Raw genomic sequence first — 26,117 nt, 5'->3', positions numbered from 1 at the left:
GTCATCCCCTTTATAGGGGAGACACAATCGATGACGTCAGTCCTACAGCCACACCCCCCTACAGTTGTAAACACACACTAGGTGTACACTAACTCCTACAGCGCCACCTGTGGTTAACTTCCAAACTGCAACTGTCATTTCCACAATAAACAATGCAATTTAAATGCATTTTTTGCTGTGAAAATGACAATGGTCCCAAAAATGTGTCAAAATTGTCCGAAGTGTCCGCCATAATGTCGCGGTCACGAAAAAAATCGCTGATCGCCGCCATTAGTAGTAAAAAAAAAAAATGTATAAAAATGCAATAAAACTATCCCCTATTTTGTAAACGCTATAAATTTTGCGCAAACCAATCGATAAACGCTTATTGCGTTTTTTTTTACCAAAAATATGTAGAAGAATATGTATCGGCCTAAACTGAGAAAAAAAAAATGTTATATATGTTTTTGGGGGATATTTATTACAGCAAAAAGTAAAAAATATTGAATTTTTTTCAAAATTGTCGCTCTATTTTTGTTTATAGCGCAAAAAATAAAAACCGCAGAGGTGATCAAATACCACCAAAAGAAAGCTCTATTTGTGGGGAAAAAAAGGACGCCAATTTTGTTTGGGAGCCACGTCGCACGACCGCGCAATTGTCTGTTAAAGCGACGCAGTGCCGAATCGCAAAACCTGGCCTGGGCATTTAGCTGCCTAAAGGTCCGGGGCTTAAGTGGTTAATGTTAGACACATGTATCCTTTAATCATACTGGGAAACAAATTGTGCATAATTGAAAGGCTATTCAAAAAAAATCTGGTGTCTACCATCATTTTTTTTTCCAACACCACTTTATTAAATAAATCCTTTACATCATCAGTGTGCTACAAATGGGGGCAGAGATTTTTTTTTTTTTAGGTGAAGTCATATAGGACTAAATAAATTATGTAACAGAAGTTAAACCATCTTCAAGAGTCTCTTCCTTGCTGACCATATTGTGCTCATTTGGGTGATTAACTTTAGGCTTACAGCAGGATCTGCAGTACTTTTTGCAGAGCGTCCTCCAGAGTTCAGTGTACTGGTGGTGGCAAAGTCCCAGGATCACAGGGACGATAGTGGCACTTCCGCTTCCAACGCACGTGAGCGTGAGGACAATCTTCCAGCTGATATCATAGTTCTCCATGGCCAACACCGAGACCTGAAGGACTGCTATGTAGGGAACCCAACAGATGAGGAACGTCAGAGAGAAGATGGCAATGCACTTGGCGTATTTTAGGTCCATCTGGTGCTCCAGCTCTGTGGCCGCTTCTCGTTGGACCGACCGGTGAAGTTTTTTAATCTCCTTTAGCTGTCTCCTGGCCACTGAAAGAAGCTTGATGGTAATGAAGCTCATGACCAGGATGGAAGGGATGACTAGACCATAGGTCTCCACGTAAATATAGACATGAGGGAATACTTGCTTATAGGAGCAGGGTTGACTGTCGTTCCAGTTATTCCAACCCAGCATGGGCAGACTGGCAAATGTCAGTGGCAACACCCACACCATAAACAAAGCGAAAGGCACGCAGCGGTGGACCCAAATGCTCCGATAATGCAAGGGGTATATAATGCACAAGTACTTCTCATAATGAACCATCAGCAAGTTGGCTAGGAATGAGAGAAAGAAAAAATTTGGAGATATGAAAGCAAGGAGACACCAGTGATACCCCAGGTTTCTATTATACCTCATGCGGGGAATGCATGGCAGGAACACCCCCGTAAAGAAGTCTGCGAACAGCAGGCTGAGGAAGAAGTAGTTGGCCGTGTTGTGCAACTTCTTGTTGAAGACAATTCCGATGATGATGAAGAGGTTGGAGAGGATGATGAAGGCAGACAGAGGGCTGGAGATCAGGATGATCAGTGTTTCCCCGTTTTCATAGTCCGAAGAGTCCGTAGGGGTCACAGCTTCATCCATCTCTGTATTTCAAGGGGTCAGTGGCTTGAGCGTGTCCTTAACAACGTTTTTTTTTAAAACATTTTGCTGAAGATCATGAGAGAGACACCAACATTCACCCCAACAATTCATTTTCTTAGCAGGTAATCTAAAAAGAGAAAGAAACAGCAATATGGAGTCAAAAACAAAGATGTTTTCAGACAAATTTCATTGACTGACATTGTGTGGTAAACATAGCATACGCCCGTGCAAGGCCATAGGGCCAGATTCACGTAGAATCGCGGCGGCGTAACGTATCGTAGATACGTTACACCGCCGCAAGTTTTCATCGCAAGTGCCTGATTCACAAAGCACTTGCGATGAAAACTACGCCCGCGGCCTCCAGCGCAAGGCGGGCCAGTTCAAATGGGCGTGTGCCATTTAAATTAGGCGCGCTCCCGCGCCGGACCTACTGCACATGCTCCGTTTCCTAACTCCCGCCGTGCTTTGCGCGACGTGACATTTTTTCGAACGGCAACGCGCGTAGCGTACTTCCGTATTCCCGGACGTGTTACGCAAACGGCGTTAAATCTTAAATTTCGACGCGGGAACGACGGACATACTTTAGACAGCAATACGTTTGCTGACTAAAGTTAGGGCACCTAAAACGACGACTAACTTTGCGACGGGAAACTAGACTAGCGGCGACGTAGCGAACGCGAAAATCCGTCGGGGATCCGCCGTGACTCCTAATTTGCATACCCGACGCTGGTTTACGACGCAAACTCCCCCCAGCGGCGGCCGCGGTACTGCATCCTAAGATCCGACAGTGTAAAACTATTACACCTGTCGGATCTTAGGGATATCTATGCGTAACTGATTCTATGAATCAGTCGCATAGATAGAAACAGGGATACGACGGCGTATCAGGAGAAACGCCGTCGTATCCCTTTTGTGAATCTGGCCCTCAGTACTTGTGAACAAGGCCTAATACTAATAGTGAATCCAGTATCATGGGGCACCTTATTATTTCTAATATACAGATTTTATCTACTTGCGGACCACCCACCCACAATATACTGCAGACTGGTCCCGCACAGGCTGAATGATGTACGTCGCTACCTGCTTCCGAGTCTAGGGTGTGCACATGCGTAACCTCCACCCCCTCCTGCCGACACCCCCTGTGATTGCACCCAGCTGGAGCCTGTCACAAGTCCATTCCGGGACCTGCTGATCGGCTGTGTACAATCACAGCCCAAAGCTCTGTGTTGGTAAACAACACAGAGCTCTGTACAGAGAGAATGGTCTCTCTGTTTCTCATCCCTGCGAAGCAGGGTTAAGAAACGTAGAAGTCTAGTAGTAAAAGCAGCATACTTTAGACGTATTACACGTGGGGGGTTATTTACGAAAGGCAAATCCACTTTTCACTACAAATTCGACACAAAGCCTTAAAAGATTCCCTTTAAAAACTCTCATTTAACTGCTTGCCGACCAGCCGCCGCAGTTTTACGGCGGCAGGTCGGCTCCCCTGCGCGAGAGCCCGTAGCTCTACGTCAGCTCTCTAAGCGGCCACTAGGGGCGCGCGCCCCCTGCGCGTGCCCGGCGAGCGCGATCGCCGCCAGGCACACGCGATCGCTCGTTACAGAGCGAGGACTGGGAGCTGTGTGTGTTAACACACAGCTCCCGGTCCTGTCAGGGAGAGAAATGCTGATCTTCTGTTCATACAATGTATGAACAGAAGATCAGTCATTTACCCATGTCAGTCCACCCCCCCCTATACCTAGAACACACCCAGGGAACATACTTAACCCCTTCCCCGCCCCCTAGTGTTAACCCCTTCACTGCCAGTGGCATTTTTATAGTAATCCAATGCATTTTTATAGCACTGATCGCTATAAAAATGCCAATGGTCCCAAAAATTGGTCAAAAGTGTCCGCCATAAGGTCGCAGTACCGAAAAAAAAAAATCGCTGATCGCCGCCATTAGTAGTAAAAAAAAATATTAATAAAAATGCCATAGAAATACCCCCTTTTTTGTAAACGCTATAACTTTTGTGCAAACCAATCAATAAATGCTTATTGCGATTTTTTTATGAAAAATATGTAGAAGAATACGTATCGGCCTAAACTGAGGAAATTAAATTTTTTTATATATATATGTATATTTTTGGGGATATTTATTATAGAAAAAAGTAAAAATTATTCCCTTTTTTTCAAAATTGTCGCTTTATTTTTGATTATAGCGCAAAAAATAAAAACCGCAGAGGTGATCAAATACCACCAAAAGAAAGCTCTATTTGTGGGAAAAAAGGGGCGTCAATTTTGTTTGGGAGCCACGTCGCACGACGGCGCAATTGTCTGTTAAAGCGACGCAGTGCCGAATTTGCAAAACCTGGCTTGGGCCTTTAGCTGCGTATTGGTCCGGGGCTTAAGTGGTTAAAAAAAACAACAACACAGAGCTCTGTACAGAGAGAATGGTCTCTCTGTTTCTCATCGCTCCGAAGCAGGGTTCAGAAACGTAGAGTTCTAGTAGTAAAAGCAGCACACTTTTTACACGTATTACACGTGGGGGTTATTTACGAAAGGCAAATCCACTTTTCACTACAAAATCGACACAAAGCCTTAAAAGATTCCCTTTAAAAACTCTCATTTAAAATAAACACAATGGCCCGGATTCACGTAGAAGAGCGCATCTCTGTGCGGGCGTAACGTATCCTATTTACGTTACGCCTCCGCAACTTTGACAGGCAAGTGCCGTATTCTCAAACCAAAGTTGCGGCGACGTAGCGTAAATAGGTCGGCGTAAGCCCGCCTAATTCAAATGTGGAAGATGTGGGTGTGTGTTATGTAAATTTAATGTGACCCCACGTAAATGACGCTTTTTACGAACGGCGCATGCACCGTCCGTGAAAGTATCCCAGTGCGCATGCTCCAAATTAACCCGCAAGAAGCCAATGCTTTCGACGTGAACGTAAATTACGCACAGCCCTATTCGAGAACGACTTACGCAAACGACGTAAAACGTGAAAAATTTTACGCTGGCCCGACGTCCATACCTAACATTGGTACGCCTCATCTATGCCTCATATAGCAGGGGTAACTTTACGCCGGGAAAAGCCTAACGTAAACGGCGTATCTGTAATGCGACGGCCGGGCGTACGTTCGTGAATTGGCGTATCTAGCTGATTTACATATTTCTAGGCGTAAATCAGCGTACACGCCCCTAGCGGCCAGCGTAAATATGCAGTTAAGATACGACGGCGTAGGAGACTATACAAATTCTGGCGTATCTGATTCTTTGAATCAGGCGCCAAGATACGACGGCTCAGACTCAGAGTTACGACGGCGTATTTGGAGATACGCCGGCGTAACTCGTACGAGAATCTGGGCCAATGGACTCTTCCTACATGTCCCCCATATTTCGCCCATTCTTTATGCATGAAGTCCAGTTATGTTCCTACATGCCAGACAGAAACGAATGTCCCCGAAATAGACGTTTTTTCAAATAGCGTTTTTGCAAACAAGTCCACAGTGACACTCTTCTCATAGGTGGAAGGAAGTAATTGCATATAAATTTTATATGGAAGACTAATGGGTCTGCTCAGCCATTTCCCGCCTTAAGCCCCATACACACTATCAGTTTTCCTGCAGGTTTTTCTCTTCAGGTTTACCAAAACCATGTAGTGCAAGGGCCTGCCTGATTGCATACAAATGGAAACTCTTGAAGTTTGACCTCGTATTAGATGGTTTTGGTAAACCTGAAGAGAAAACCATCAGGAAAACTGATAGTGTGTATGGGGCTTTATAAAGAGCCGGGAATAATGACGGTTTCTGAGCACCGAGTTTACACATCTTCCCCTGGTCACAAATGGTTTTCCTAGAAAACTATAGCAACTGCAGCTTTATGGTTGGGGATGGGTCTGGAGCCATAAAAATGCTACCAAATTCCCTCTCGCCTACGGGGGCGTTGGAGCCAAACTGCATAAACATCCGCACAGGGAATGGACTTTTTATAGCCACTTTTCTGTGAAGCGGGTTTCAATTATCTTGTTAAAGTCAGTAAACAGTCCATGGAAACTGCATTCGAGGAGCACAGCGCACGTTCCCGGATCATCAAGCAAGATCCTCGCTAAGGCTCCTAGTTGGCGGGGTGCAAAGGGTGACACGACCAGGGCCATGTAAGTGGACCCGGACCAAAGGTCAATGTAATGGAGGTATAATTAAACCTTGTTCACAACACACAAGCAGGGTACAGATACAGTGCCTTGGAAAAGTATTCATACCCCTTGACATTTCCCACATTTTGCCATGTTGCAACCAAAAACATAAATGTAAAAAGGGGGCACAACCAGGGCTCAAGTCCTGCGGGAACGCGTGGGAACGGAGTTCCTGCACTTTTTTTTTTTTTGTAATACCACTATTTTATTCAAAACAAAAATATTTGGCATTATTTGTTATTTTTTTATTTTTTACTCCTGAATAGTTTGAAGCCCTGAGATGTGGCGATTTCCTCGGTGGGATTGCAGGGCTCTTCGTCGCCCACATAATAATGCATTGAGACGCATTGGGCACAGTTCAGGTTCAGCTCTTCCAGCGCTGCCGCAGTCAAAGCCGCAGTTTGGCGATTGTTTTGTTATTTTATTTTTTTTCGTTATTATTTTTTTTACAGCAGGAACTGCAGGACTAGAGCAGCCGAGCCGCCCGAACCAATCCTTCACTAAGCGGCGATGCCCAGCTCGAGTCACTGTCAGGGGGCAGGCGAACCTTAGTAATCCTTTATGTTACTGGCCGCTTCCTGTATATGGATTCATCGGGTAGTGTGCGGATATTCCGTCACTTCCTCGATGGCGCAATGTCTCCTGGGAGCTTTTTTCATTGTTCCCAGGAGACGTTGCGGAGGTCTGCCGCGAGTTATCGCAGGATTTAAAAAGAACTTGCTTAAAAAAAAAAAAAACATGCGCTTTAGTAATTATGCATATGAGCGTATCATTTTTTTCTTTTTGGTGGCGGAGTGGATCTTGGGTGGGAGTTCCCACACTTTTATCCCTAGGACTTGACCCCTGGGTACAACCTTTTGAGCCCCCCCTTCATGTGTCCGTGGCTGCCACCCCCGGTTTACTGATTCCCCCCCCCCCCCCCCGGGTTTGGTAATAGGTACGGAAAGGGTGGCTGGTGCACTTACCCTTTAAGGCAGTGGTTCTCAACCTGGGGGTCGGGACCCCCTCAGGGGTCAAATGATAATTTGCCAGGGGTCACCGAATCCTGGGCTGTTCCTGAAGCCCACACCACTCTCCCAGCCTGTTTGCGGCCACCCAGCAGGACTGTTTCCTGGAGCCTGCGGCCGCCCACTCATCCTCTTCGCAGGCGCCCATTCAGTTCACAGCATGGCTGGGGGCAGAGACTAGAGGTCAGCTGATTGGTGAGGAATGTGAAGTGGGAGGGGCTGGAGGAGACCCCATCTCCTGATTTCAGCATAGGTGTCACTGCGGCGGGACACCACAAAGTCAGAGACACAGTGAGTGTGATTATAGTTGCCATTAAAAGGACTCAGGGAGCGCTAAATGTCTGTGGTTTAGGCACAAATTACTTGTCATGCCTTGGGTGGTGACAACCCACTCTACAAAAATACTTTTAGGCCTCGTACACACGACCGGACATGTCCGCTGAAACTGGTCCGCCGACCAGTTTCAGCGGACAGATCCGATCGTGTGTACAGGCTAGCGGACAGATTTCCAGCGGACAAATGTTTCTTAGCATGCTAAGAAACATGTCCGCTGGAAAGCTGTCCGGCGGACATGTCCGCTGGTTAGTACGTCCAACCAGCGGACCAAAATCCCGCGCATGCGTCGAATTGATTCGACGCATGCATGGAAGCATTGAACTCGCGCGAGAGAGAACGTCGGTGTCATCTACGTCACCGTGTTCTCTGTCCGCGCGGATTTCGGTTTGATGGTGTGTACAGCCATCAGACCGAAATCTCCGAGCGGACATGTCGGATGAAAACGGTCCGCGGACCGTTTTCATCGGACATGTCCGCTGGTGTGTACGAGGCCTCAGTGTTAGGGGTCCCCACAACTTGGGAAATTTTATCAAGGGGTCATGCCACTAGAAGGTTGAGAACCACTGCTTTAAGGGAATACATGAGGCAGAAGGGAGTTGAGTGGGGGATTGTGTACACCTGAAGGTTTGGGGGTTTTATGATAAAAAAGAGGCCAGTACAGGAAATTGCCCTCTTTGGACCTTCAAGCAAAAGGTGGCTCTACAAAGTATTGACTTTAGGGGGGTGAATAGTTTTGCACATTGACTTTTTCCGTTATTTTGTCCTATTTGTTGTTTGCTTCACAATAATAAAAAAAAAAACATCTTCAAAGTTGTGGGCGTGTTCTGTGAATTAAATGATGCAAATCCTCAAACAATCCATGGTAATTCCAGGTTGTGAGGCAACAAAACACGAAAAAATGACAAGGGGGGTGAATACTTTTGCAAGGCACTGTATAGGTCCTTATTAACCACTTGCTTACTGGGCACATAAACCCCCTTCGTTCCCAGGCGAAATTTCAGCTTACAGCACTGCGTCGCTTTAACTGACATTTGCGCGGTCGTGCGACGTGGCTCCCAAACAAAATTGGCATACTTTTTTTCCCACAAATAGAGCTTTATTTTGGTGGTATTTGATCACCTCTGCGGTTTTTATTTTTTGCGCTATAAACAAAAAGAGAGCGTCAATTTAAAAAATATATATATATTTTGTACTTGTTGCTATAATAAATATCCCAATTTAAAAAAAAAAAAAAAATAATTTTCTTAGTTAAGGCCGATACGTATTTTTCGACGTATTTTTGTAAAAAAAAACAAAAAAACGCAATAAGCGACTGGTTTGCGCAAAAGTTATAGCGCCTACAAAATAGGGGACAGAATTATGTTTTTTTTTTATTATTTTTTTTTTACTAGTAATGGCGGCGATCTGCATTTTTTATTGGGACTGCGATATTGCGACGGACGTATCGGACACTTTTGACACAAATTTGGGACCATTCACATTTATACTGTGATCAGTGCTATAAAAATGCACTAATTACTGTATAAATGTGACTGGCAGGGAAGGGGTTAACACTAGGGGGTGAGGAAGGGGTTAAATGTGTATCCTGGGTGTGTTCTAACTGTGTGGGGGGAGGGGGGTGACTGGGGGAGGTGAGCGATGCTGTGTCCCTATGTACAAGGGACACAGATCGGTCTCCTCTCCTCTGACAGCACGTGGAGCTCTGTGTTTACACCCCATCATTACACACAGAGCTCCAAGTCTCTGCTGTGTAACCGACAATCGCGTGTACCCGGCGGACATCGCGGCCGCCAGGTACACGCATTGGCTTCCCAGCGATGCGCCGGGACAGTGTTTACCCGCTGCGCGCCCCCCAGTGGCGCGCGCGGGTAATGCTTTTAAATGACGTCCAAAGACGTCCAGTTGGCACCTGAGAGCCGCGCTGTTGACGTCTTTTGTCAATAGCGCGGGTCTCAAGTGGTTAAACTGTAGGCTTACCTATAGGAAAAGGTCAAAGAGGGGATTTTACTCCCACTTTAAAAAACACTTGTGGACCGGCCACCGTGGATTTACATCGCTACTTTAAAAGTAAATACCATTACTATGACAGAAGATAGCTGCCATAATCCGTTATTTTCTTCAACGGCGGGTGGTCTGCTTTATGATAAAAGTGGTCTCCGTGGGATCACTTTTATCGGTGGCGGGAGAGTTTTTTTTTATTACTTTGAAGCGTAAATTATGAGATCTGAGGTCTTTTTGACCCAGGATCTCACATTAAAGAGGTCCTGTCATGCTTTTTTTCTATTACAAGGGATGTTTACATTCCTTCTAATAGGAATGAAAGTGATCCAAATTTTTTTTTTAAAGGGACATTATAAAAATAAAAAGTGAAATAAATAAGAGTTTTTTTTTTAAAGAGCCCCGTCCCTACAGGCTCACGCGCAGAAGCGAACGCATACGTCGCGATCATTAGAGCGAGCGCAAAAATTCTTGAAAAAGTTCCCCTCTGTAACTCAAAACTAGTAACCTGTAGACATTTTAAAGTTTGTCGCCATTCCACGAGCAAGCGCAATTTTGAAGTATGACATGATGGGTATCAATTTACTCGGCATAACATTATCTTTCATAATATATAAAAAAAAAAAAATTGGATAAATCTTACCGTTTTCTTATTTTGTAAATCAAAAAAGCGTATTTTTTTTTCCAAAAAAAAAAATGCGTTTGTAAGACAGCTGTCATTGGCTTTGATTGACAGCAGGGTGAGCCAATGGCTGCGCTGCTATTATTCTATCCAATGAAGAGCTGAGTAGCCTGGGCAAGGAAGAGCGCGTTCGCAACGCAGGACTTTCCAGGGCTCAGGTAAGTAAAACGGAGGGCTGGGGGGGGCGGTAATTGTCAGATGTTTTTTCACCTTAATGCATAGGATGCAATAAGGTGAGAAAACATGAACCTTTACAAATAAAACTTGATTTTTTACACACATCTATGTTTCCATAAGTTGCCTTTAAAGTCCCAATCAGTGGCGGCTGGTGCTCAAAATTTTTGGGGGGGCACAAACGAACGAAAAAAAAGCCCCCATTAATTGCAGCCTCACTGTGCCCATCAATTGTTGCCACTGTGCCATCAAACGCAGCCACTGTGCCATTAATTGTCGCCACTGTGCCATCAAACGCAGCCCCTGTGCCATCAAATATTGCCACTGTCATCAATTGTCACCACTGTGCCATCTATTGTCACCACTGTGGCATCAATTGTCACCACTGTGCCATCATTTGTTGCCACTGTGCCATCAAATGCAGCCACTGTGCCATCAATTGTCACCACTGTTCCATCAAACGCAGCCACTGTGCCATCAATTGTCACCACTGTGCCCATCAATTGTCACCAGTGTGCCCTGTAAAATGCCGCCAGATTGCCCCAAAATACCACCAGTGTGCCACTTACCTTTCTCGGGTCAGCCATCCTCCTCCACGATCCCTCGATGTCTTCTTCCACCCTCGATGTCGCTTCAGCCAATCAGGTGACCGGTAACCAGACCCGGTGAACCTGATTGGCTTGAGACGCATGTCAGTGTTAACCAGGGAACGCACACCCTGTGCTCCCTCTGGTTAACCATTTGGAAGCCGATTAGAGACCCACTGGCTCTGATAGACACTTCCAAAACACACCCACCACTGTTATTCAGATGGCCGGTGCTCAACAGGGGGCAGGCCACCTGTATAGTGGGCGGCAGCGGCGCCAATACATAGATTCATGCAATGCATGAATCTATGTATTGTTGAGTGAGTGGGGTGCCGCTCCTGCGCCCACTATGGACGCACCGCCACTGGTCCCAATAGTATCAGGGGGTACTTATCATCCCTGCTTCTACCTACCAGGGATATTGGCAACAACCTATGGCTTACTCGGGTGGTCTATTGCTTTATTGACCTGATTTGTGCCCATCTAAGCTCTCGTTTCTGGCCCTCATTCCATGCAGAAGAATTGGCCTAGGTGTGTCTGTGATGGAAAAAGTGGATCTCGTGGATCGGGGATCACACAGAGGTAATGAGATGTAATATGCCCGGGTTTAATATTTAACCTTCCTATAGGAGAGCGCCACCCGTGTTGGAAGTCCCGATGTTTGGCAACATGCGCCAATATACTCTGACATAAAGAAAACGCACAGATTCATTATGAGGGTAAATAGAGTTTCTAGGTGTCTGTAAGAATGCCCTTTCCGACCCCGGAACCGTTTTTTCCAAACACATTTATTACTTATGAAAGGACAGCAAACAGAATCGGGAACAGCGCGGGGCGGAATGAAAGAATCTGCTGTTTACTTTAACGTGTCGACGTGTGAAAATATTGAATCAATATGAGGTTTGTTCAAGTGTCATTCTGCCATCTGCCTGTAGGGAGGGAGACACTTAGGCCCAGATTCTCAAAAGAGATACGACGGCGTATCTTCAGATACGCCGTCGTATCTCTGAGTCGCGCCGTCGTATCTATGCGCCTGATTCTTAGAATCAGTTACTCATAGATTTCTATTAGATCCAACCGGCGTAAGTCTCTTACGGCGTCGGATCGTAGCTGCATATTTACGCTGGGGCGTGTACGCTGATTTACGCCTAGAAATATGTAAATCAGCTAGATATGCGAATTCACGAACGTACGCCCGGCCGACGCAGTACAGATACGCCATTTACGTTAGGCTTTTCCCGGCGTAAAGTTACCCCTGCTATATGGTGGCGTACATGCGGCGTACCAATGTTAAGTATGGCCGTCGTTCCCGCGTCGAATTTTGAAAATTTTACGTCGTTTGCGTAAGTCGTCCGTGAATGGGGCTGGACGTAATTTACGTTCACGTCAAAACCAATACGTCCTTGCAGCGTATTTGGAGCAATGCACACTGGGATATGTCCACAGACGGCGCATGCGCCGTTCGTTAAAAATGTCAATCACGTTGGGTCACGAGTAATTTCCAAAAAACACGCCCCCCATCCTCATTAGAATTAGGCGCGCTTACGCCGGCCCCATTTACGCTACGCCGCCGTAAGTTAGGAGGCAAGTGCTTTGTGAATACAGCACTTGCCTCTCTGACTTAAGGCGGGGTAGCGTAAATACGATACGCTACGCCGCCTTAAAGATGCGGCGCTCTCTCTGAATCTGGCTATTAAAGCGGAGTTCCAACGGCAATCTTTTTTTTTTTTTTTAACCTTTCATAAGCTTTTAACATTGCATTGTATCACTCACGTTTTTTTTTTGTTTTTTTTAATCGTCCCCCGCTGTCCGGTTTCTTATCATAAAGAAACTTTGATACGTCTTTGCTGGATTGCTGGAGATGCCCTCATGCAAGCATCCAGTTCCGGGATACGGTGCTGCTGAGCGACCAGCATGCACCGCCCCGTTCTCTCCCCGATCTCGCTTATGTGCATTCAGTCACTTTCGCCGTACCGCGATTCTGGCGAAGTGACGTAAAGCAGGGCTGGACTGGGACAAAAATTTGGCCCTGGACTTCATCCAGACTGGCCCACTTTGACAGGTCTCTCCCATGGTGGCCGACAGAGGCGGCTCTAGGCTTTGTGAGGCCTTAGGCAAAGCTTGACACGGGGCCCCACTCACACCCATGATGGGAAAAATAAATCAAGGACAAGAGCCTCTTCCACACAACCCTGGCCGGTGGTTGTGGGGGTCTGCGGACAGGGGGCATATCGGAATCTGGAAGCCCCCTTTAACAACATGGCCCCCAGATCCTGCTCTTTTATAACTAAGGGGCGGGGTCCACCTGATGATGTCACCTGCTGAGGTTTTTTTTTTGCGATACAGCACTGTCGTTGTAACTGACAATTGCACGGTCGTGCAACGTGCCCGCCATCAGGAATTACACAGCTTCAGGCATGGGCCCCCTGGAGCAGAGAACCAGGGGGGGGGGGGGTGCTGCCGCCTGAAATTGAGAAGCGGGGGGGCCTTTACAAAAAAAAGAAGAAATAAAGAAAAATATATATATAAAATAAATTATAAAAAAGGGGGGTAGCCATCCGGGGCCCTGGGGACCTCTGGGCCCTTTAATAAAAAAAATATATATATAAACAAGAAAAAAAAAGTATAAAAAAAAAGGGGGGGGGATTGCCACATGGGGCCATGGGGACCTCTGAGCCCTTTAATAAAAATATATATACATATATATATTCATTTTTTTTTATAAAAAAGGGGGGGGTTGCCATCTGGGCCCTTTAATAATATATATATATATATATATATATATATATATATATATATATATATATATATATATATATATATATATATATATATAATTTTTTTTTATATAAAAAAATAAATAAAAAACGAGGGGTTGCCATCCGGGGCCCTGGGGGCCTCCGAACCTCTAATATATATATATTTATTTATTTATTTTTTTCAAAGGGGGTTGCCATCCGGGCCCCTGGGGACCTCCAGGCCCCTTACAGGTGTCCCTGATGGCACTGAAACAAAATTGATGTCCTTTTCTTCCCACAAACAGAGCTTTCTTTTGGTGGTATTTGATCACCTCTGCGGTTTTTATTTTTTTGCGCTATAAACAAAAAAAGGCGTGGGTTTCCTCCAGGTGCTCTGGTTTCCTCCTACACTCCAAAGACATGCTGGTAGGTTAATCGGTTTGCTAAGTGTATGAATGACAGTTAGGGACCTTAGATTGTACTATATCTAGTATTATTATATATTGACATTGTAACATTATTATCATTTTTTGGTGTCTTGTGATGTCGATCTTCGGGGATCGGCTCTGAATAATAAATCACAAAGCTTTGTACTTCTTTTGTAAGAATGAAGTGGAGTTTTCCTGATCACTGGACTCCATTCCCCGTCTCCTCCGAGGATGGGACGGCGTCGGTGTGACTTTCTCATTAGTTGTATGTGTGAGTGGAATGTCTGGATCCATTGTCACCCCGAGGTGATTGGCCCTTAGAATGCCGTGTGACATTGTCCTAAAGCCGGAGTTCAGGTGTGGTGACCTCACAAAGTTTCATAGTTCTAGTGTGGACCAATGTGACCATATATACTATGTATATACCCTCTGTCTACAACAATGGTCTCCAAACTGTGGCCCAGGGGCCGGATGCGGCCTTTTGCTTGCCTGTGTAGTGCCCACTGACACTGATGAGACACTGTTCCTCCCAATGACACAAACAATGGGGCACATCTCCTTCCATTGACACCAATGATGGGACACTATTCCTCTCACTGACACCAATGATGGGTCACTATTCCTCCCACTGACACCAATGATGGGACACTATTTCTCCAAATGACACCAACGATGGGGCACTATTTCTCACAATGGCACCAATGATGGGGCACTATTCCTCTCACTGACACCAATGATGGGGACTATTCCCCCCACTGACACCAATGATGGGGCACTATTCCTCCCACTGACACCAATGACGGGACACTATTCCCCCCACTGATACCAATGATGGGACACTATTAATATCATTGATGGGGAACACAATATTTCCCACACTAATGGGACATTATTTCTCTCAATGGCACCAATGATGGGACACTATTCCTCCCACTGACACCAATGACGGGACACTATTCCTCCCACTGACACCAATGATGGGGCACTATTCCTCCCACTGACACCAATGACGGGACACTATTCCACCCACTGACACCAATGATGGGAGACTATTACGTAATATCAATTACATCAATGATGGGGAACACAATTCTTCCTACACTAATGGGACATTATTTCTCTCAATGACGGGGCACTATTCCTCAAACTGACTCCAATTATGGGGCACTATTTCTCCCAATGGCACCAATGATGGGACACTATTCCTCCCACTAACACCAATGATGGGACTATATTCCTCCCAATGACACCAACGATGGGGCACTATTCCTCCCACTGACACCAATGATGGGACACTATTCCTCCCACTCACACCAATGATGGGACACTATTAATATCAATTACATCAATGATGGGGAACACAATTCTTCCTACACTAATGGGACATTATTTCTCTCAATGACACCAATGATGGGACACTATTCCTCGAACTGACACCAATGATGGGACACTATTCCCCCCACTAACACCAATGATGGGACTATATTCCTCCCAATGACACCAATGATGGGACACTATTCCTCGAACTGACTCCAATTATGGGGCACTATTCCTCCCACTGACACCAATGATGGGACACTATTCCTCCCACTGACACCAATGATGGGACACTATTCCTCCCACTGACACCAATGATGGGACACTATTAATATCATTGATGGGGAACACAATATTTCCCACACTAATGGGACATTATTTCTCTCAATGACACCAATGATGGGGCACTATTCCTCGAACTGACTCCAATTATGGGGCACTATTCCTCCCACTGACACCAATGATGGGACACTATTCCCCCCACTGACACCAATGATGGGAGACTATTACGTAATATCAATTACATCAATGATGGGGAACACAATTCTTCCTACACTAATGGGACATTATTTCTCTCAATGACGGGGCACTATTCCTCAAACTGACTCTAATTATGGGGCACTATTTCTCTCAATGGCACCAATGAAGGGACACTATTCCTCCCAATGACACCAATGATGGGGCACATTCCTCCCACTGACACGAATAATGGGGCACTATTCTTTCCACTGACACCAATGATGGGACACTATTAATATCAATTACATCAATGATGGGGAACACAATTCTTCCTACTGACACTAATGGGACATTATTTCTCTCAATGACACCAATGACGGGGCTCTATTCCTTGAACTGACTCCAATTATGGGGCACGATTTCTCCCAATGACACCAACTATGGGGCACTATTTCTCCCAGTGACACCAACGATGGGGCACTATTCTTCCCACTGACACCAACTAATACCAACGATGGGACATTTTCTACTCCCACTGACCACAGTCCGGCCCCCCTGAAGTCTGAAGGACAGTAAACTGGCCCTTTGTTTATAAAGATTGGAGAAATCCGGTCTCGGGTACCAAAAATAGAATGACTTACCCGACCCTTTTCCCTGCAGCTAGACCAGACCTTGCACCCCCCTCCCACACTCCAGCTGTCTGGGGTCCTGATAAGGCCAAAGCAGGGTCCATAGCCCTACATTAGATGATGATGATACGGAGGGACAGTCCACCCCCAGAGTGTGGGGGGAGTGCTTCATGCCGGGAGAGGAGAGGATCGGGGAAGTAAAAGTGTTTCTCCTCTCCCCTGGACAGAACTAAGCCGAGTCGCACTGCGAGGGATCCTTTGTTCGTTGCTCGGAGATGAGCCAACAAAACGAAGCCAAACTCCAGCTTACACTTTTTTTTAAGCAACCAGGGGGCAGATCCACGTACATCGGCGCATTTTTGCGTCGGGCGTAGCGTATCTAAGATACACTACGCCGCCGTAACTTAATATATTTTTTTTGGAATCCTCAAAGAATTCGCGCCGTAAGTTACGGCGGCGTAGTGTATCTTTGGCGGCGTAAGGGCGCGCAATTCAAATGGATGTGATGGGGGCGTGTTTTATGTAAATACGTCGCGACCCGACGTAAACAACGTTTTTTTTTTGAACGGCGCATACGCCGTCCGTGGGGGTATCCCAGTGCGCATGCTCGAAATTAAACCGGAACAAGCCAATGTTTACGACGGTGACGTCATTCTACGCAAATCCCTATTCGCAAACGACTTACGCAACATTAAAAATTCGACGCGGGAGCGACGGCCATACTTAACATTGAGTACGCCTCATAATAGCAGGGGTAACTATACACCGGAAAAAGCCGAACGCAAACGACGTAAAAAAAATGTGCCGGACGTACGTTCGTGGATCGCCGTAACTAGCTAATTTGCATACTCGACGCGGAATTCGACGGAAACGCCACCTAGCGGCCGGCGGAAAAAATGCACCTAAGACCTGACGGCGTACTAAGACGTACGCCTGTCGGATCGATCCCAGATGCAGTCGTATCTTTGTTTTGTAGATACAAAACAAAGATACGACGCGGGAACTTTAAAATGACGCGGCGGATCAATAGATACGCCGGCGTAATTCTTTTGTGGATCTGCCTCCAGGTTTTTTTCCCCATTCGGGAAAACTGCTACAAACTGCTACATCTGCAGGAGAGCTTGTGCTTTTGAAAAACAACAGACTTACTGGCTGAATCATACAGTGTAGAAGAAAGAAAGCCTAAAAAAAAAGAAAACGAATGCAGCCATCATATCGAAGAATTGGTAAGCTGCAATATAAATGTTTGCTTTTAATACAACATATACTGGTCTATACTGGTCTATTTGGTAGGACGGTGCAACAAATCTTTGTTTTTTTTTTATTAACCACTTATCCCCCGGACCATATTGCTGCCCAAAGACCAGAGCACTTTTTGCGATTCGGGCACTGCGTCGCTTTAACTGACAATTGTGCGGTCGTGCAACGTGGCTCCGAAACAAAATTGGCGTCCTTTTTTTCCCCACAAATAGAGCTTTCTTTTGGTGGTATTTGATCACCTCTGCGGTTTTTAGTTTTTGCGCTATAAACAAAAATAGAGCGACAATTTTGAAAAAAATGAATATTTTTTTACTATAATAAATATCCCCCAAAAATATATATAAAAAAAAATGTTTTCCTCAGTTTAGGCCGATACGTATTCTTCTACCTATTTTTCGTAAAAAAAAAATCGCAATAAGCGTTAATTGATTGGTTTGCGCAAAAGTTATAGCGTTTACAAAATAGGGGGTATTTTTATGGCATTTTTATTAATATTTTTTTTTACTAGTAATGGCGGCGATCAGCGATTTTTTTTTCGGTACTGCGACATTATGGCGGACACTTCGGACACATTTTTGGGACCGTTGGCATTTTTATCGCGATCAGTGCTATAAAAATGCATTGATTACTATAAAAATGCCACTGGCAGTGAAGGGGTTAACACTAGGGGGCGGGGAAGGGGTTAAGTATGTTATCTGGGTGTGTTCTAACTGTAGGGGGGGGTGGCCTCACTAGGGGAAATGACGTATCGCTGTTCATACATTGTATGAACGGAAGATCAGCATTTCTCCCCTGACAGGACCGGGAGCTGTGTGTTCCCCGCTCTGTAACGAGCAATCGCGGGTGCCCGGCGGCGATCGCGCCCGCACCCCTAGTGGCCTGTGCGAGAGCCGTCGTAGAGCAACGGGCTCTCGCACAGGGGAGCCGACTTGCCGCCGTAATATGACGGTGGACACTCGGCAAGCAGTTAAGCAGAATAAAGAAGGAGAATTTAATTTTTTTATCTGATGTGCGGGAGGAAGAACACAAGATTCAGTTTCCTGATATGTTTCCTGAGCATCAAACCAACCAGATTACCCAACCGAGATCCACGCCCTGTCAGGGAGAGAGGAGACCGATGCTGTGTCCCTTGTACATAGGGACACAGCATCAGTCACCTCCCCCAGTCAGTCCCCTCCCCCCACAGTTAGAATCACTCCCTAGGGAACACATCTAACCCCTTCCTCGCCCCCTAGTGGTTAACCCCTTTCCTGACAGTCACATTTATACAGCAATCAGTGCATATTTATAGCACTGTTCGCTGTATAAATGTGAATGGTGCCAAAAATGTATCAAAAGTGTCCGATGTGTCCGCCGTAATGTCGCAGTCCTGACAAAAATAACCGACATTACTATTAAAAAAATAAAAAATTACATAATTCTATCCCCTATTTTGTAGACGTTATAACTTTTGCGCAAACCAATCGATAAACGCTTATTGTGATTTTTTTTTTACCAAAAATATGTAAAAGAGTACGTATCGGCCTAAACTTAGAAAAAATATATAAAAAAAAATACCTCAAAATGTGAGGTATTGACGCGTGCGTTAGAGCGAGAGCAACAATTCTAGCACTAGATCTCCTCTGTAACTCTAAACTGGTAACCTGTAAAAAAGTTCAAAGCGTCGCCTATGGAGATTTTTAAGTTCCAAAGTTTGGCGCCATTCCATGAGTGTGCGCAATTTTAAAGCGTGACATGTTAGGTATCTATTTACTCGGCGTAACATCATCTTTCATATTTCACTAAAAAATTGGGCTAACTTTACCGTTTTGTTATTTTTTAATTCATGAAACCATTTTTTTTTCCCAAAAAAATGTGTTTGAGAAATTATTGCGCAAATACCGTGCAAGATAAGAAGTTGCAATGACCGTCATTTTATTCCCTAGGGTGTCTGCTAAAAACATATATAATGTTTGGGGGTTCTGAGTAATTTTCTAGCAAAAGAATGATGACTGGAGAGAAGTGCCCGAATTGGCGCGGTATTGAGGTGGGTATAAAAGCCCGGCACTGAAGTTGTTAAAGCGAGTGCTCCTAATCTCAGCTTGTTTCCTGTATAAAAGACACCTGTCCACAGAAGCAATTAATCAATCAGATTCCAATCTCTCCACCATGGCCAAGACCAAAGATCTGTCCAAGGATGTCGGGGAGAAGATTGGAGACCTACACAAGGCTGGGATGGGCTACAAGACCATCGCCAAGCAGCTTGGTGAGAGGGTGACAAAAGCTGGTGAGATTATTCACAAATGATAGAAACTCAAAATAATTGTCACTCTCCCTCGGTCTGGGGCTCCATACAGGATCTCACCACGTGGAGTTTTAATGGTGAGGAATCGGCCCTGAACTACACGGGAGAATCTTGTCAATGATCTCAGCTGGGACCACAGTCACCAAGAAAACAATTGGTAACACACTACGCCAGGGGTGACCAACCAGTGGCCAGGGGGCCACATGTGGCCCGCGGAGCCCTCTGATGTGGCCCGCGATCTCCTGCTCTGGAATGGTGGGTTGGCAAGCCCAGATCGCAGGTTGCCGACCCGCTATACCATAACATCAGTGGCCCGGATTCAGGTAGATTTGCCCCTTTGTTACGGAGGCGCAGGGCAGCGTTTTTGCCCTGCGCCACCGCAAATTTCCTGCGCTACCCGCGATTCACGGAGCAGAAGCTCCGTAAATTGCGTGTGCGCTGTGTAAACTTGCCCTGCGTAAGGGCGCCTAATGTAAATGATCCCGTAGGGGGCGGGAATCATTTAAATTAGGCGCGCTCCCGCGACGAGCGTAGAGCGCATGCTCCGTCGGGAAACGTTCCCGACGTGCATTGCGGCAAATGACGTCGCAAGGACGTCATTTGCTTCAAAGTGAACGTGAATGGCGTCCAGCGCCATTCACAAATCACTTACGCAAATTACGTAAAATTCAAACGTCGCGACGCGGGAACGACGGGTATACTTTAGCATTGGCTGCCCCTGCTATTAGAAGGGGCAGCCTTACGCTAAACACGCCGTACGGAAACGACGTAAATTGCGTACGCAGGGCTCGGGTAACGTTGTGAATCGGCGTTAGTATGCAATTTGCATACTATACGCTGACCACAATGGGAACGCCCCCTAGCGGCCAAGGCAAGAATGCAGCCTAAGATATGAAGGCATAAGGAGGCTTATGCCACGCATATCTTAGGCTGTAGTCGGCGTAACGAGCTCTCTGAATCAGGAGAACTCGTTACGCCGGGGCAAGTAAGCAATTGCGCTGCGTAACTATGGTTACGCAGACGCAATTGCTTCTTGAATCCGGGCCAGTGTTGTGCATGAAGCTGGTGGTAGAGGAAGAAAGCGGCTGCGGAGCAGAGCCCCATAAGCCGATGCTTCCTCTACAGCTCCGGCTTTTGCCACAAGTGGAGTCTATGGCAAAGTTCAGCTAACCCGCAGGATAGACACAGGTGCACTACGCTGCGCCCGCGGTGTGGGTAAACCGCAGCACATCAGTGTGAAAGCAGTCTTGGGCCCTTTTTACACTATCAGCCCGACCAAATGGGACAGATGTCTGTTTACGCCTGCCTACCTCCAATCCGAATCCCCTTTCACCTGGCCGGATCGGAGGGCCTATAGAGTAGCCGTGACCCGTCATCTGCCTGCTCCACTCATTGTGGCCCACGACTGATTACCAAGTTGCTTAACCACTTGCCGTCGCCGCACCGTCATATTACGTCCACAAGGTGGCTCTCCTAGGCGAGACCACGTAAATGGACGTCCTGCCTTTTAGCCGCCACTAGGGGCGCACGCGCGCCGCCGGAGCCCCGCTCGCCCCCGACTCCCGTGCGTGTGCCCGGCGGGCGCGATCGCCGCCGGGCACACGCGATCGCTCGGTACAGAGCGGGGAACGGGAGCTGTGTGTGTAAACACACAGCTCTCGTTCCTGTCAGCAGGGGAAATGCTGATTTTCTGTTCATACAATGTATGAACAGAAGATCAGTGTTTCCCCTAGTGAGGCCACCCCCCCCACAGTTAGAACACACCCAGGGAACATACTTAACCCCTTCCCCGCCCCCTAGTGTTAACCCCTTCACTGCCAGTGGCATTTTTATAGTAATCTAATGCATTTTTATAGCACTGATCGCTATAAAAATGTCAATGGTCCCAAAAATGTGTCAAAAATGTCCGAAGTGTCCGCCATAATGTCGCAATACCGAAAAAAAAATCGCTGATCGCCGCCATTACTAGTAAAAAAAAATATTAATAAAAATGCCATAAAAATACCCCCTATTTTGTAAACGCTATAACTTTTGCGCAAACCAATCAATAAACGCTTATTGCGATTTTTTTTTACGAAAAATATGTAGAAGAATACGTATCGGCCTAAACTGAGGAAAAAAATTTTTTTTTTATATATTTTTGGGGGATATTTATTACAGCAAAAAGTAAAAAATATTGCATTTTTTTCAAAATTGTCGTTCTATTTTTGTTTATAGCGCAAAAAATAAAAAACGCAGAGGTGATCAAATACCACCAAAAGAAAGCTCTATTTGTGGGAAAAAAAGGACGCCAATTTTGTTTGGGAGCCACGTCGCACGACCGCGCAATTGTCTGTTAAAGTGACGCAGTCCCGAATCGCAAAAAGTACTCTGGTCTTTGGGCAGCAATATGGTCCGGGGGGTAAGTGGTTAAGTGGCCCTCGCTCTTCAAAAGGTTGGGCACCCCTGCACTATGCCGTGAAGGACTGAAATGCTGCAGCATCCAGAAGGTCCCCCTTCTCAAGAAATCACATGTACAGTCCGTCTGAAGATTACTAATGAACATCTGAATGATTCAGAGGAGAACTGGGTGAAAGTGTTGTGGGAAGATGAGGCCAAAATCAAGCTCTTTGACATCAACTCAACTCGCCATGTTTGGAGAAGGAGGAATGATGCCTATGACCCCAAGAACACCATCCCCCACCATCAGACAAGATAACATCGAAGGGACGGTGGACGGGGCCATGTACCATCAAACCTTGGGTGAGAACCTTCTTCCCTTAGCCAGGGTATTGAAGATGGGTCGTGGATGGGTATTCCAGCATGACAATGACCCAAAACACACGGCCAAGGCAACAAAGGAGTGGCTCAAGAAGAAGCACATTAAGATTTTAACAGACCCCTGACATCTCCCCTCTGAGACAGGGAAAGACAGGGAAAGGGACTAGGGACACAGATTCCCCAGTCCCTTTCTCATCAGCCTGAAAATGAAAGGAGAGAAGACAGCGGCTTCTCTCCATTCATAAACTGAAACATCGTAAACAGCTTACAATGTTTCAGTTATATGAATGGACAGAGTCAGTGATCACTGACTCCGTACATTCGGAAAAGGTAGGAGCCGGGTTTACTGGCTCCTACCGCAGCTCTCCATCCTGACAGATCGAGGGGGGTGGAGGAGAACGGAGGGGGGACACAACAGGAGGACACAGCAGCAGGACGGAGGGGGACATGACGGCAGCATGGGGGGACATGGCAGCAGCAGGACGGAGGGAGGACACGGCAGCAGGACGGAGGGAGGACACGGCAGCATGGGGAGACACGGCGGCAGCAGGACGGAGGGAGGACACGGCAGCAGGACAGAGGGGGACATGACGGCAGCATGGGGGGACACGGCGGCAGCACAGAGGGAGGACACGGCAGCAGGACGGAGGGGGACATGACAGCAGCATGGGGGGACACGGCGGTAGCATGGAGGGGGGACACGGCAGCAGCATGGAGGGGGACATGGAGGGGTACAGCAGCAGAATGGAGGGGGAATGGAGGAGGATACGAGGACAGTCAGCGGTGATCGGTGCTTGTTACTCCCCCACCGCACTGATCACCCTGACTGTCCAGGTATCGGGTGAAGCATCGGAGCATTTGCCCCGAGTACAAGTACTCGGGCAAATGCTCGGTATCGGTCCCGATACCGATACTAGTATCGGTATCGGGACAACCCTAATATATATATATAATGTGTGTAAATAAAACAAAATAAAAAATCACAAAAATGCATGCTAACAAAAGCACCGTGCATTTCTTTGAGAATCGTGATCTTCATTCTAAGCAAAAGAATTGTGATTCTCATTTTTCCCAGAATCGTGCAGCACTACTGCCTTTAGGAATTAATATGAGAAACACCAGCAAATCTATTGACGTAGCTTTAGGTGCACACTGTACAGAGGACACAGGCAGTACACCACGGGAAAATACTGCAGCTAGCACAATCACCTGCCTGCCTGTCAGTATATTAGGAAGAGCGGATCTATCTAAACTCAATGCAATGTATAAATATATGTACAACACCTGGGATGCATATATATCCTCTACACACTGTAACTAACTGACTAGCCTGCCTTCCTGCTCTATCCACCTGCAAAAAATGAAACTCTCTCTGTCTCTGTCTCTCTCTTTGTCTCTCTCTGTAAACCACCAACACACTACACAAGGCCGACTTCCAGGCAGCATTATATAGTGTGGGGCGTGTACTAAACCCCCTGAGCCATAATTGGCCAAGGGTTTGGCCAATTATGGCTCTCCGTTTTTTGCGCGCTGTGATTGGCCAAGCATGCGTGTCATAGTGCATGCTTGGCCAATCATCAGCCAGCAATGCACTGCGATGCCGCAGTGACTTATGGGCCGTGACACGCCAATCGAATTTAGCGCGAACGGCCCAAAACGTTCGTAATTCGGCGAACGATCGAACATACGATGTCCGAGTCGAACGTGAGTTTGACTCGAATACGAAGCTCATCCAAAGTCCCCAGCAGTGTTGCCTTATCTGTCCCCATGAGTGCCGCCTTATCTGTCCCCATGAGTGCCGCCTTATCTGTCCCCATCAGTGCCGCCTTATCTGTCCCCATCAGTGCTGCCTTATCTATGCCCATCAGTGCCGCCTTATCTGTCCCCATCAGTGCCGCCTTATCTGTGCCCAGTGCCGCCTTATCTGTCCCCATCAGTACCGCTATATCTGTCCCCATCAGTGCCGCCTTATCTGTGCCCATCAGTGCCGCCTTATCTGTGCCCATCAGTACCACCTTATCTGTCCCCATCAGTGCCGCCTTATCTGTGCCCAGTGCCGCCTTATCTGTCCCCATCAGTACCGCTATATCTGTCCCCATCAGTGCCGCCTTATCTGTCCCCATCAGTGCCGCCTTATCTGTCCCCATCAGTGCCGCCTTATCTGTCCCCATCAGTGCCGCCTTATCTGTGCCCATCAGTGCCGCCTTATCAGCGCATATCAACGAAGGAGAAAAATTACCTGTTTGCAAAATTTTATAACAAAACTTAAAATTTTCTATCTTTTTATGTTTGTTTAGCAAAAAGTAAAAACCCCCAGCTGTGATTAAATATCACCAAAAGAAATCTCTATTTGTGTGAAAAAAATGATAACATTTTTGTATGGGTACAGCGTTTCATGAGCGCCCAATTGTCATTCAAAGTGTGACAGCGCTGAAAGCTGAAAAATGCGACCGTCCGATAATCTGATCGTTAGTACGCGGCTTTCAAGAGCCGATCACGATAGTTCATGTGAAAAAAAAATCCGAATATATCCAACAAATAGGAAAGTTCTTCTCGTACGATAACAGAACGAACGATTTGTATTATAAAAAAAAGTGCGACCGAGACCGCGCATGCTCGGAAATAAAAGAATACATTACAATCTATATCCAGAAGCCTACAGAGGGAATGGTTAGATAAGGATCGATCGGTTGTCTCATGCAAGAAAGATAAAGAAAAGCAATAATAATAATGAAGGATTGTGTAGAATATGTGGGGGGTCTGGGTAGGTGGTACCTTGGTGAGAAGGGATGGTTGAAGCATCCCGGTGAAGTTCCTGCTGTCCGCCCGGCTCTCTCTCTCTCTCTGTCTCTCTCTCCGTCTGTCTCTGTCTCTCTCTCTGCTGGTCACAGAGGACTTCTCTGTCTTCAGAGTCAGGGGAAGTGTTACTGTAAGTCCCTCCACCCTGAGCGTCCTCCTGCGTCCCTCCTCCTGTGACACAGCCTGGCTGATGGCTTCCCGTGACACGAGCAACGTCTGAGCCCACAACCATCATGTCATTCACCACAATGAAGGAGATACTTAGTAACAAGAGTCATATAAAAGGATACTTCTAGGATACGAAAACCTTTTTCCCGAACTACCACAGGGATTGCGTCCTGATGATTTCATTTGATACTTTTTGTCAATTTTAGCACTTCAATACCGGGCACTTTTACCCCCCTTCCTGCCCAGGCAAATTTTCAGCTTTCAGCGCTGTCACACTTTGAATTATTTTTTCTATCGGTTTTTTAACCATCAGAAAATTTTAAAACAGGTTCTATTTTTTTTCACCGATGGGAAAAAAAACGATGGGGCCCACACACGATCGGTTC

The 26,117-nt window shown here is 46.4% G+C and overlaps 1 protein-coding gene across 1 annotated transcript; it reads right to left on the bottom strand.

Moving 5' to 3' along the window:
- Positions 1–809: 809 nt before the first annotated feature.
- Positions 810–25,801, bottom strand: GPBAR1 (G protein-coupled bile acid receptor 1). Its single transcript, XM_040355630.1, has 2 exons — positions 25,540–25,801; positions 810–2,058 (listed from the first exon to the last, which is right to left on the bottom strand). The coding sequence occupies exon 2, from the start codon at positions 1,929–1,931 to the stop codon at positions 921–923; it is 1,011 nt and encodes a 336-aa protein (XP_040211564.1). The 5' UTR covers positions 1,932–2,058; positions 25,540–25,801; the 3' UTR covers positions 810–920.
- Positions 25,802–26,117: the final 316 nt, after the last annotated feature.

The sequence above is a fragment of the Rana temporaria genome, chromosome 6, assembly GCF_905171775.1.
Source record: "Rana temporaria chromosome 6, aRanTem1.1, whole genome shotgun sequence".
NCBI lineage: Eukaryota > Metazoa > Chordata > Amphibia > Anura > Ranidae > Rana > Rana temporaria.
Note: the sequence above shows the minus strand (reverse complement) of the source record. Positions and strands in the feature narration are given on the sequence as shown.